Here is a 13,304-nt window from a genome sequence, read left to right as displayed (position 1 = left end):
CTGAACGGAGTGCCGTTGGTACCCTGGACTAGGAAATGTAATGGAGTGGTAGGCTGTCATGGTTTTAATACTGTTTAGAGGAAGGATGGACCCAGATCGCTCACAAGCGGAAATGGCTATCTGTAAATAATGTGCACGGGAGGCCATCATGTCAGCTGGGGGAGCCCCCATAGGTGGCCTAGCACATGGAATCACCTGTGATGCTGAGAAATTGGGGCCTTCTACGTGGCGGGAGAAGCTTGGTGTGGGCCCCCGGATGCAGGATCTCAGGCTCCTTTTCATGGCACATTAAGTCAGATAGGGGTGGGACGGAGGTGACTGAAATTCAAGGAGCTAGAACAGCTTTTTGATAATACCTATGAATGACACTGCCTGGTTTTAAAGGCTTTCCTTTTTTCTCCTGGTACTACAAATGGACCATTTTTATTCTCAGTTTGCCTTTTCTTCCTTCCTTCCTTCCTTCCTTCCACCTGGCAGAGAGCATGAGAAAGAGAAAATATTCACATAGCCAGTGTTGGAAATTTCCAGTTGGCTGTTTTAATGTGAAACAATTCAGAAACAGACAAGCGTTTACTTTCTGCCTCCTTGACTTCTGGTGTGTGTGAGTGTGGCTTCTGAATGGGCAGGGAAGCATTTTCCAGGCTGGCCTTTTTCACCTTCTAAGAGTGAGGAGCAGAGCAGAAGCTGGTGTCTACAGGTGAAGCCGTATTTCCTGTGACCTTCCAGCTTTGGACAGCAAAGCTTTTGCTCAGCATGACGTGAACAATTGGTCCAAGAAGCTGCCACAAAATCTCTCCATGGGAAATTGTTTAAAAAACAACTTTCTTTGTTTTAACAAAAGAAACCCCAGTAACACGAGGGACACGGATATTAGTAATTACATGTTGAAAGTATCGTTTAACGTGAAAAGGAAAACTTTCCAAAAATCTCTTTAAGAGCCTATTTCATAAAGAATTTTAAGGAACCACGTATGCAAAACTTGAATCAATTACTGAAAACTCCACTTGCTGTGGATAATTAAAAACAAAAAGGAATTACTCACAGGAGATACTCAAATTACTTTATTATAATTCTTCAAACAAGTAAAAAAAAAATCCCCTCCCTGTTTTGTTTGTTTTTTTTTGCTGCTCTTTATGTTGGGGCGTGGGGTGGGGTGGGGTGGGGGGAAGCATCCTTTCTGGAGAAGGGGAAGCTGGCTCCAAAGAAGAGATGGTCTACCTCCTGTGTTTTCTGAAGATACACCCGCAGCAAAGCTGGGTGCTTTGTCCTCTTTCTTGGGATTATTAGAGGCTATTCTAAGGCTCTCACAGGTTTTAAAGGATTCTTTTGCTAGTGAGGATTTTATCCATCTTATCTGTATTTCTTGGAAACAAGATCTTCACTTAGTGAGGCAGATTTAACTCCTCAGTGTCCTTGGCCAAGAATGGTTTTCTCCAGAGGTAATCTTGGAAGGAAGAGGCTGCATATTGCTGCTCAAAACAGGGGAGCTAAGGACACATTTTTTAAAATTTCCTCAAGAAATGTAAGGAGGCACCAAAATAGGGACCGCTCAAGGATGGGGCTGCCCCCTAACGTGTTATGCAGCCAGTCAGAGTTTCCCCCACCCTGAGGAGGGGACCCCGATGGAGTGGCGCCCCTTCACCTGGCTGATCCCAGACAGATGCGGGTGGAGGTGGGGATGGGCTTCCTTCCGCCCCCGCCCCAGCCCTCTCCCTCTGGAAAGAGGTGCAAGCCAGGTTCCAAAGCCGCCTAGTGGGGGCTGACACAGTGACCACAGGGTCAACTCCTCGTCTCTCTCCTGGGGCACCGAAGGTCTCTGCCTAGGGGCCCTCCGGCGACAGGTCACTGTGGAAGTGTCTTCAAAGGAGAAATGCGCGCAGGCGGTCATCTTTGCTCCTCCACGGGCAACTCCAAATTGTGAGTTCAGAACCTTGCTTTTGGGACCCCAGGTGTCTTTGGAAAACTCCTGTCACCTGAGCTGCCCGGCACCGGGAGCGATCACTCCACCTCACCGCGCCCTGCGAGGTAGGTTGTCCGGTGCACATCCTACGGACGCCCGCGGCTTGGATGGCAGTGTGAATGTCGCTCGAGCCGGGGGCTGCGGGAGGAGGTTTTGCTTATGAGATGGAGCCACGGATTCCTAAAGGGTCACGGGGACCCCCAGGGCGTCAACGGGGAGGCAGAGCGCCTCCTGTCCTCCGAGGACCAGGGAGGGGCGGTAGGTGGAAGCCTGAGGCAAAGTCGCCACCGCGGTCCCGGGGCCGCGCGTTCGCTTCTCGACCCTGGGTGGCACCGATCGCACGCAGGTGACCACTACATGGAAGAGGTCAGTCGCTGGGTTAGGGAAAAAAAAAAGCCAAAAAAAAAAAAAAAAGGCATGTAAAACACTCCCTTCTAAAAACAAAGGGCTGCAAATTTCTTTATTTCTCTTATCGAGGAACAAAAATACTCTTGCAATGGCTATTGAGTTTCCACGGGTACGAGGCAGATGCTAGCTAGCACACCCACTTCCAACAGTATGACTTGTTTCCTATCCGTCTACTACCTGAGTGGCGTCAGTGTAGGTTCAGGCACCATTAGGAACGTTTGACCAAACACGTACACAGCACGGACAGCGGCGTCGCCGGCCTTCCGGTGGCCCAGGGCACGTCCAAGAGACACGGACAGCACGGGAAAGAGACGCTCGACGGCCGGAGCCGCGCGGCGCCGCGTTCAGGGCCGGGCCCCGCGCGCCTCGCGCCGCCGCCGCAGCTCCTCGCGGTAGCAGTACGAGCAGTAGTGCTCGGTCTCCGCGCGCCCGTAGAACGCGCAGTTCTCGCGCTGACAGCGCCGCTGCGCCGGCCCCGGGCCCGGGCCGCCCCGGCCGCCCTCACCGTTCGAGCGCGCGGCCGGCGCGTCGGCGTCGGCGAACTCCAGGCTGTCCCGCGCCGCGCCGAAGCCGTTGGTGTAGGTCTGCGACTTGGGCTCGGCCGCGCACGCCGCGCCCGCCGCCCCCGGCAGAGCCCCTGGGACGGCGCGCGCCAGCGACTCCACCGTATTGACGGTGCGCAGGGCGGCGGCGCGCGCCGGGCTATAGCTCTGCGACGACAGCGAGCGGTTCTGCTGCGGATACGTGGCGCACGGCCGCAGCGCGCCCACCGCCGGGGCGCACGCCTCGTCCCGCGCGCCCGCCGCCTGAACATGGATGATGCTCTGGCGCCCCGGCGCCGGCGGGCTCCGGCCGGGGGCCGGTCCACTGGCGCCCGCACGTCGCGCGCCGCCGGGGCCCGGGGAGGCCACGCTGCCCGCCGCTGCCCGCGCCGCCCGTGCGCCCGCCGCCGGCCCGGGGCTCGGGCGCTCCTTGAGCTTGAGCACCAGCTGCGTGGGCGGCCCGGCCGGCGGGCCCGGAGAGGCGCGCTCGGGGCCCGGCGCGACTTCAGCGTCCGGCCTGCGCGGCGGCCTCTTGACCGTGGAGGCGGAGGCGGCGGCGGCGGCGGCGGCGGCGGCGGCGGCGTCGCGGCGCCGCTGCTCCTGCTCCGCGCTGAAGCGCTCCTGCGCGCTGGTCAGGTAGTAGCCGATCATCTCCTCGTGGAACTGGTGCCGGTGGCTGGTGAGCAGCAGGCCGGCGAAGATGAACTTGCGTTCGCCCTGCATGGCGGCGCGCAGGATGTTCAGGCTCAGCTTCACGTCCGTGCTGTACTTCCAGGAGTCGCCCCGGGGCCCGCCGCCCTTGTCGGCGGGCGACGCGCCGGCCGCCTTGTCCGTGGGCGACGGCGTGGTCTTCTCCGATGGCGACGTGCTGGCCGAGGCGCCCGACTCCTCCTTGCTGCCCTTGCGCGCCTTGGCCTTCCTCTCCTTGCCGCGCTCCGGTGCGTCGCAGTGCTTGCCGTTGGCGGAGTTGGCGCGGCTCATCTTGCCGTGCACCAGGCCGCCTAGGCCGCCCATGTTCTTCTTCAGCTTGATGCCCAGCGTCTTGCTGAGGCTGCCCAGCTTGTTGGCCACGGAGTCCGCGCGGGTCTTGTCCTTGTCCTTGCGCTGCTTCTCCTTGTCCTTGTCCTTGCCGCTCTTGCCATTATTGCTGTTGGAGTTGCTGCACACCGAGTCTCGGTCCGAGTCCAGCGAGTCGGCCAGGGACTGCACGTCCTCTCCCGCCGAGGCCGTCGGGGACTCAGGCTGCGCCAGAGGGGCCTGCGGAGGGGGCGGGGAGGGAGGGTGGGAGGGCCGGGAAGGAAGGAGGTTAGCGACCAGCTGTCCCCACCTGGGCGATGAAAACAGACCCTGCCCCCGCCATGCTGCCTCCAGCCTCACTTTCCCAGCCCAACAGCCTCCTGATTCCCGACCTCGAGCTGCTGCCTTCCCACCCGTCATGGGGGCTAGAAAAGAACGTGGACAGCGACGTCCTGACATCCTCCAGGCAGCTGACTGGAAGGTCAGTAAGAGGCAGGACTAAGAGCCAGACTGCCACTGACTGTCGCTTGTGCCATCAGTAAAATGGGGTACGAGTACCTGCCTCAGGGAGCCTCACAAAGATTACATACAGGTAAAGGCTTAAGTATGAAGTCTGAGCTTTGCCAACAAGTTGTGGCTCCTAACTCTGCTGGGCACTACCCCACTTGCTTTTCTTGTGTCACTGAAAAAAATATTCGTTACGGGCCCCACTTTATGGCCAAATAAACTGATGTCAGGGGAGGACCAATTCTTTGTGAGCACCCCCGACCGTCGCCTTGAAAAACAATCCCTTTTCCTGGGACTTAAGTACTGAGATCTCAAAAACATCAGTCGGATACTTAGAGGCGAATCCCTCTCAGCATCTGGAAGCGGGGATAGCGTGGGTCCTCCCCGGGGGAGGGGGCCAAGTGGGGCGGGCAGCCCCTTTCACACTCTCCCGGAGGGGAGAGGAGGAGGGGATGCTGAGGAATTGTGCTCTCAGTCCCCTGGCTTTTTCAAGGACACACACACAAGTTTTATAATTAATTCCGTTCCGTGACAGCACACTGTGTTCGCATCTCATCAGTGAGAGTTCCGTGTTGTGACTTGCCTACGATTTGTTTTCTGAGTGGGCGTGTTTATTCCCTTCCTGGAAAAATTAAGGGGACAAAACATCCCCGCCGGAGCAAGCGCCTACCTCTAGACCCGCAGGCACACGAGCGCCCAGGCACGCGGTCGAACCGGAGGAGCCCAGGCGGCAGGAGCGCGGGCACCGCGGGGACCAGGCGCGGCCCCGCCCAGCGATGGAGAGGATGCTCCCGCCCCGCCCCGCCCCGCCCCGCCCCGCCCCGCCTCGCCTCGCCTGCACATGGGTCCCAGCGCTCCCTCGCCTGGCTCACCCGGGTCTCGGAGGGGATCCGGATCCACGTCACATTCATGTAGCTGTGCAGAAGGTTCAGCTTGGCTTCCAGCGACAGGATCAGGCTAGCAAGAGAGGCACACAGAGTGAAACTTGCCCCAGCTCGCCGGGGCGCACCCCGCCCGCCGGCCGGTGGGAGCAGGGGAGCCGCTGCCCGGCCCCTCCCCCGGGAAACCCAGCGACAGCCCGTCCCGGAGGTCCCGGGGGTGGGGCAGGGGCATAGGGTCGGATCTTACTGGGCCAGCCGGGCATTGTCATTGTCGTCTCTTCCCCACTCCCAGGCCTTCCCGGGGTCCACCGCAAAGTGCAGAGGCAGCAGCTTGTGCTCCGAATCCGTCAGGGGGATCACGGCTGGAACGCAGAAGAGAGACCAATGCCAGGTGGTCCACGGGCGGGACCAGAGGCTCGAAGTCCCAGCAACCGCCAGGGAGGACAGTCCAGGGCCACCAAGACCAGGTGTCTCTGTGATTAAGCACTCCGAACAGAGGCATACACAGGACGTCTATGCCAGCAGGAGCGTTCAGGCCGTGGGTTTCCAAACCTCTACTAATGGTTTTAAAAAATGCCCTATTTTTTGTGGACGCTTAATAGCAGTTGAAGGCATTGCCTGGCCTTGACGTGGGTCTGTCGGCAGGCGGGTGCCCTCCTTGGGCAGCTGACAAAAAATAGCCTTTTGCTATTTATAAGGAGGGACTCAGGCCAGATAGCGCACTGTGCAAGGTCACCTCCCAGGAAGTTTGGGGCCAGGCCCACCCATCTCCTTCCAGAGACAGGGAGTGAGGGCTGCCTGCTGACCTGCTCATTTCTGAGTTCATTCAGCAAGTCTGTGCTGGTGTGGGACCCAGGGACCCGGTGGCCCTTGCCACAGGGAGCTCACATCCTGTACCAGGGAAGGATAAACAGGTGACATCGGGTGGTGATAAGCCCCTTGAGGGGGGGAAACAGCAGGCTGAGAGATCTGTCACAAGCCTTTCTAGGATAGGCCAGCCAGCCTTCCGGGGAGGGAACAGGTAGGTGGAGAAGGCAGTGAGGAGAGAGGTGCCCCTCACTGCACCAAAGGGTTGATTCATCAAAACCATTCCTGACTGAAAGCCGCCTCCGCTCGCTCCCCACCCCCCACCGCCCTGCCCCGGTGGGCGAGATGCTGGCCCACCTCCCAGAGGCTGTGTCGGAGGCAGTGTTTACAGGTGTGTCTGGGATCTGCTAAGAGCTGAGTGAGCTGCGGTGGGCCCAGTGGGATCAGCTTCCTAGGGACAGGCTGACTCCTGTTGTCAGGGACAGAGGAACAGGAAGGTGGCGACCCCACTTCTCCACTTCTGTTCTCTGAGTGGCAGCTTCCGAGTGAAGGCTCCCTGTAGGAAGTCCCACCCCTCAGCTTCGAATCAGGCCCCTGGGCTTGACCATGCCAACTGCTTTGTTTGCTGGAGCCAGGCCTCCTGGCTTCGTGCCAGTGGCTGGCTGGTGCCTGGGGAGCCAGCCTGCCCAAACCTGGGGGATGCAGGGATGCAGAGGTGCAGAGCAGGGCGCTGGTGCATCCTCAGATGTGCCACTCAGACCCCTCTCCACCAGGGGCTCTCACCTCTGCCATCCCATCAGCTGAGGAGGCAGGTGTGGCCGGGTCCCCTTAGAGGTGGGGAAGTGGGCTAGGAGCTGACAGCTCGTGGGGTATGGGGGCTCCCGTTTCCGGCGTATCCTCACCCATTCCAGCACTGGAGTGCCTCTCTTTCACTCGTCTGCTGGTGGCCAGATGCTGCCCAGCCCTGATTGAACACATGGTGCCTCCCACAGGCTGCTTTCCTTTGGCACCAAGGGCCTCATCTCTGGGGACAGTGAGTGCCTGGGCACCACTCCAGCACACAGGGGGGCCCTCCTCCTGCCCAGGGTTTACCCTCCCTCTTCTTCCCTCCTCCTCTGCCCCACACCCACCACGTGTCATTTCCCTGTGATTCACCACAAGGGTGCCATGGCAAAAACACAAAGGCAAATAAATAAGTAATAATAAAGACGTAACATCTAAGCCTGAATCCCATTAAGTTGATTTGTGAATGGGAAATTGGCAACACTGACTCACTGCTGCCCTCCAGTGTTGCTAAGGAGAAAATGTGACCCCAGAGCATCCCCTTCTTCCGCCCCTCCCCGGCTTACACCCCAGAGGAGGGAAACACAGCTGGGCTCCGGATTTTCCATTTAATCTGGATAGAGACTAGGCTGCGGTGCTCTGGTTTGGGAGAGCAGGGGCAGCTTGATCTGCCCTGACTTGGTCACGATACCCAGGCCACCCTTCCCAGGGCTGAGCTTCAGGATAGTCACACCCAGGAGCCAGTCCCATACTTCCATGAGTCACGACAACAACAGAGAGAGGGTTGGCCCGGCTTCCCACCCATGGGTGGGGACAGGGGGTAGAGGCTCCCTCCGCAGACACCTTTTAGGGCCGCGTGACTCCCTGGAAGGCTCGGTAAAGGTGCCCACTCCAGGCTCCCAGGCAGATGGCCAAACCAGAGTGTCCAGGAAAAGGATCCTAGGACTCTATTTTAAATAAGCACCCTCTGTGGTTCTTAAAAGCAAGCAAATCTGGAAGACACTGTTCTCGAACAATAATCTGTTAGGAGCAGTTTCTGTGGGTGCAGTGTGGGCGCTTTGGGGTCTGGCTGTCCACCACCCAGGGGAGAGGTGCCTTGGGGGTGTCTGTCCAGCTGCCAGCATTAGGAAGGAGCTGGTGCTTACTTGCACCCATGGGCCGGGAGCAGAAGCTCTGTGGGAAGTTCTGGGCATGTGTTTAGGAGTGGGGGGGCTGTCTCCCTCACCCCTTCCCACCGGGATGCCTTATGAAGACGGTGGACCTACAGGTGGACCTTTGGAGGGAACCTGCCTGCCAATCAGGAACACCTGTTTTAGACTCTATTTGGATCAGAACCAAACTTCTGTTGCCTTGAAGCACTATGATTTTGGTTTCTTTGTTTTAGACAAACCAAATTAAGTAGTACAGCTGAACAGCTCCCTCGGCCTCACCTTCCTACCAAAGGGCTCCTAGGAATTCCTACACTCAATAGCTGGGCTGGAATTGACTGCCTGCCCACCAACCTCCCCCTGCCCCGCAACACACAAAGCAGAAAGTTGGAATCACCTGAAGACGCTAGAGGCTGGCCACCTAGCAGGCTCCTGAGCCCGGATGTCAGGAGGCATCTTCTCTGCGAGGGCAGAGCCGTGCCCTGCGGGTCAGGGCCGGGGCCACAGGGCCCGGGAGCCCCACCTGTAGCTGTCTAGGCTAGGGAGACCTCGCCAACAGGCCCCCTGTGAGCATCAGGTCCTTTGGATGCTTCTGCCTCTCGCTTTACACACTTACTTCACCCTGGTGGAAACCTGGCTGCCCCCAGAGAGGGGGTAGGGATGCGGTAGCTTGCCCTCCGGTGGCAAATAGCCATGCTTCTCACAATAAGCCTGCAGACTTTGTTTTTGCCTTTGAAAAAACTCTCCTACCTTTTGACCTGGAAACATAGAAGCAGCCTCTCAGACTCGCCTGGACAAAGGGGAGCCACAGCAGCAACATACGTTCAGTACTTATTTTCCAAAAAAGAATGGAGACTTCTGGTTCCTGTTTGGGATGGAAAAAGCTGGAAGAGCCACATCCCACCGGCAGAACCACAACCAGCCAGACGAACCACAAATTCACAACTTTCCTTTAACATACCAGAGACCTAAGTCATAGGCAACTGGCTAGCTCCAAGTCTAAGGTGCCTTTGAGGAGAGATGGCTGTGCGCTTAATTGGGGCAGACTCAGCTGGACCCCAGTAAGAAGAATTCAGCTAAGATTGTTGACAAGTTGGTAAAGGAAGGGTGTAGCCTAGGGAAAAAATACAGAACTCTGGGGGCCACAGATATAAGGGGAATTCACAGTCACCTGCAGGCTAGAATTCTGAAAAAGTGTCCTTCACAGACCTTTGCCTTCTGTACTAAGGAAGAAACTGCAGAGGGCAGGGCTACACTCATTGCTGGCCTTAGAGCACTGGGCCTTTCCCCAGTAAAGTTTGAGGTGGGGGCAGAAAACAGGTAATAAACCATTTTTTTCTCAGGGGGAAGGGCAGGTATATGTGCTGAATCCAGAACCACAGCTGGGGGAGGTCACTCCCCTCAATGAATTCAAGGACATAGCACCCACCTAAAATAAAACCTTAATCAGAGTAACAGAAACATTACCATTCTGGGCTCTCCTTCTCACACTGCACTCTACTGCTAGAAAAGGGGCAAGAACCTGGAGAGAGAACCTTGCCGACATGAGGCACAGCACAAAGGGTGCAGCAGACAGTGAGAAATACCAGCCCCACCATAAACACAAGATATGACTTGAGAAATCTGAAGGCAGGGTAACCATGGCAACATCAGATCCTGACTAGACTGATCCAAACCCCCCCACAGCAAAAGAAAAAGCTTGCCTAGTTTCAGGAATCAAAATGATGTACCTTAGTCTATATTGTCCTACTCAAGATGGCTGGCTTTCAACAAAAATATTTTTGGTGTAAGAAAAGACAGGAGGAAACCGACACATTGACAAGAGAAAAGACAGGTGACAGAACCAGAGAGACAACACAGGTATCGAAGCTATTAGACATAGAATTTAAAATAACTCACTAATAAGTTAAAGACTCTAGTAGAAAAGGTAGACATAATCCAGGAGCTGAGGGTTGATTTCAGCAGAGAGAAAAAAAAATCTATGAGAGTCAAATCAAAATGTTAGAAATTAAAAAAAAAGCCACAATAATAGAGATAAAGAATGACCCTGAGGGGCTGTTCAGTAGACGTTACACAGCTGAGGAAAGAATCTGTGAGCAGTAAGACAGGTCAACGAAAATTACCCAAATTATTAATGAAAAAGAATATGGAAACAAATATATGTGTGTGTGTATATATAGATGTATATGTGTGTGTGTGTGTGTGTGTGTGTGTGTGTGTGTGTGTGTATGTGTATGACTGGGACATTATGCTGTACACCAGAAACTGACATATTGTAACTGACTATACTTCAACTAAAAAAAAAATTACCCAAATTGAAACTTTGAGAAAAAAAGAGTAGTGGGGATGCTGAGCAGAACATGCAAGATTAGTGGGGCACTGCCAGATAGCCCTAGATGTGTGTAAGTGTAATCTCCAGAAGGAAAAGAGATAGAGAAACAGAACAGAAGAGATATTTAAATAAATAATGGGTGACATTATTTATTTAAATATTTCCCAAATGAATGACAAACTCTACCATGGATCCAAGAAGCTAAGGAAAAAAAAAACCAAGCAGGAAAAACAAGAACAAATCCATATATATAGTATATTCAAACTGCCAAAGACCAAAGACAAAGAAAATCTTGAAGGCAGCCAGAGTGAAAAAGTCACATTACAGAAGCGAAACAGATGTAAAAATCACAGCAGACTTTTCACAATCAAACAGGTAGGACAGGGAGACAATGGAGTGACGTCTTTCAAGTACTGAAAGAAAAAACCTGCTAATCCAGAATTCTATACCCAGCCAAAATATCTCTGAAGCAGGAAGGAGACATACAAACTTTCTCAAACAAAAATGAGAAAACTCATCTTCTGTATACCTGCCCTGGAAACTGTTAAAGGAAATTCTTTAAGCAGAAGGCATATGCTACTGGTAGAAACTTGGATTTACGCAAAGAAATGAAAAGTGATAGACTCAGAATAAATAAATTTGAAAATAAAATTATGTTTTCTTCCTCTTAGTAACTCTGAGAGAGAACTAAGGCAAAGAAAGCAGCTGTGTGTGATGTGTTTATAGCATAAGCAAAAGTAAAGTGCGTGATATTAGTAGCACAGGGATGGGATGGAGAGTTTTGGATCTGTTGTCATAAGGTCTTTATACAACACAGGAAGTAGAATGTTATTTCAAAATAGAGTCTCATTAATTAAAGATGTCTATTGTAAACCTTAGTGAAATCACTAACACAGATAGATGTTAAATAAAAAAACAAGATCTGTATAGCCCGGGGAACTACATTCAACGGCTCGTAATAACCTATAATGAAAAAGAGTATGAAAAAGAATATATATGTACGTATAACTGAATCACTACGCTGTACACCAGAAACTAACACAACATTGTAAATCAACTATACTTCGATAAAAAAAGTCATCACCCTTACCAAAAAAATTTAAAAATTGTCGTATAATAGTAAATCAACAGTAGAGATAAAATGAAACCAAAAAAAAAAAAAGCTCAATTAACCCCTAAGAAGACAGCAAAAGACAAAAAAAGGAACAAAAAACAGATGGAACAAGTAGAAAAGAGATAGCATTGAATGTGAATGGTCAAAACACACCAATTAATAGACAAGCTTGTCAGGTGGGATATAAAAGCAAAACTCAAGTAGATATGGACTATGAGAAATCCATTTTAAAGATGAAGACATAAATGGGTTAAAAGATGCTAATGAAAAGAAAGCTGAGTGACTCCAGAGCAAGAACTGTTACCAAAGATATAGAGGAACATTATATAACGATATGGGGGTCAATGCTCCATGCAGATGTCACAGTCCTACATGTGTATATGGGCTTCAAAGAACATGAAGCAAATGCTAACAAAAATGAAGGAAGGACAAATTCACTGTGGTTGGAGACTGCCACGTTTCTCTTAGCCAACAGACAGCACAAATACACAGAAACCAGCAAAGATAGCGTAGACTGAGCTAATCAGAGAACTTGAAGTGACACTTAGAGAACCCAAAACAGCAGAACACATATTCTTTTCAAGACCCCATGGAATGTTCACCAAGATAGAACATATTCTTAGCTAGCCTTAGTAAATTCAGAAGTATGGAACTCATAAAAAGTTTGTTCTCAGACCATAACTGAATAAAACTATGAACCCATAAGAGAAAGATATTTGGAGAATCCTCAGCTGTTTGGAATGTAAACAGCATGCTTCTAAATAATCCTCTGTGTCCCTAATCCCTGTCCACCGCTGTGATGGTTAACTTTATGAATCGACTTGCCTGGTCTAAGGGGTGTCCAGCAAGCTGGTAAATTACATCTGGGTATGTCTGTGAGGTGATTCCACAAGAGATGAGCATTTGAATTGGTAGACAGAGTACAGAAAACCACCATCACCATCATCCAGGCATCATCTAATCTAGTGAGGGCGCAAATAGCACAAAAAAGCCAAGGTAGGAGGAATTCGCTTTTTTGCTTGAGCTGGGACACCTGTCTTCTCCTGCCTGCAGACATTGGTGCTTCTGCTTCTTGGGTGTTTTGGCTCTGATTACACTACTGGCTTTCCTGGTTCTTTAGATCCCAGTTGGCACATGGTACTATGGCTTGGCCTCCATGATGATGTGAATCAATTCCTCTGATAAATCTCCTATTACATTTATCCATATGATCCTATTGGTTCTGTTTCTCCGGAGATCCCAGAGTCAACGGAAACACTCATTTGTTCTCCATCTCGTTAATTTAATCATTTTAAGAATGCAGTCCTTTGGTCCTGGGTGGAACTCTCTATACTTCCTGGACTTGGGTGACTGTTTCTTTTCCTAGGTTAGGGAAGTTTTTAGTTATTATCTTTTCAAAAAATTTCTCAGGTCCTTTCTCTCACTTGTCTCTTTCTGGGACCCCAATAATGTGAATATTAGTGTGCTGCATGTTGTCCCTGAGTTCTCTTAAGCTATCCTCATTTCTTTTCATTCTTTTTTCTTTTTTTCTGTTCTACAGTAGAGATTTCCACTAATCTGTCTTCTAGCTCACTGATCCATTCTTCTGCCTCCTTTAGTCAATTTTTGGTTCCTTCTAGTGTGTTATTCGTTTCAGTAATTTTATTCTTCAGCTCTATTTGGGTATTCTTTGTATTTTCAAACTCTGCTAAAAACTTCACTCTGTGCATCTATACTCCTCTTGAGTTCTCTGAACACCTTCACATCATTGCTCTAAACTCTTTCTCGGATATATTGCCTATCTCCTCATCACTTATTTCTTCTTG

The 13,304-nt window shown here is 52.0% G+C and overlaps 1 protein-coding gene across 2 annotated transcripts in view; it reads right to left on the bottom strand.

Moving 5' to 3' along the window:
• Positions 1 to 1,094: 1,094 nt before the first annotated feature.
• OTUD7A (OTU deubiquitinase 7A) overlaps positions 1,095 to 13,304 on the bottom strand; it is a 210,682-nt gene continuing 198,472 nt past the window's right edge. Inside the window, exons 12-15 of one of the 2 annotated variants that reach the window (XR_012502680.1) lie at positions 5,563 to 5,677; positions 5,307 to 5,391; positions 2,546 to 4,167; positions 1,095 to 2,334 (exon numbers count right to left, since the gene is read on the bottom strand). Coding sequence is in view for 1 of the 2 variants with exons in the window: in XM_074354067.1 (XP_074210168.1) it covers positions 2,713 to 4,167; positions 5,307 to 5,391; positions 5,563 to 5,677 (1,655 nt within the window). In the remaining variant the exon portion in view is untranslated. Of the gene's footprint in view, positions 2,335 to 2,380; positions 4,168 to 5,306; positions 5,392 to 5,562; positions 5,678 to 13,304 lie in introns of those variants that run through there. The other variant, XM_074354067.1, reaches the window with a different exon arrangement.

Source organism: Camelus bactrianus, chromosome 27 (genome assembly GCF_048773025.1).
Source record: "Camelus bactrianus isolate YW-2024 breed Bactrian camel chromosome 27, ASM4877302v1, whole genome shotgun sequence".
Lineage (NCBI taxonomy): Eukaryota > Metazoa > Chordata > Mammalia > Artiodactyla > Camelidae > Camelus > Camelus bactrianus.
Note: the sequence above shows the minus strand (reverse complement) of the source record. Positions and strands in the feature narration are given on the sequence as shown.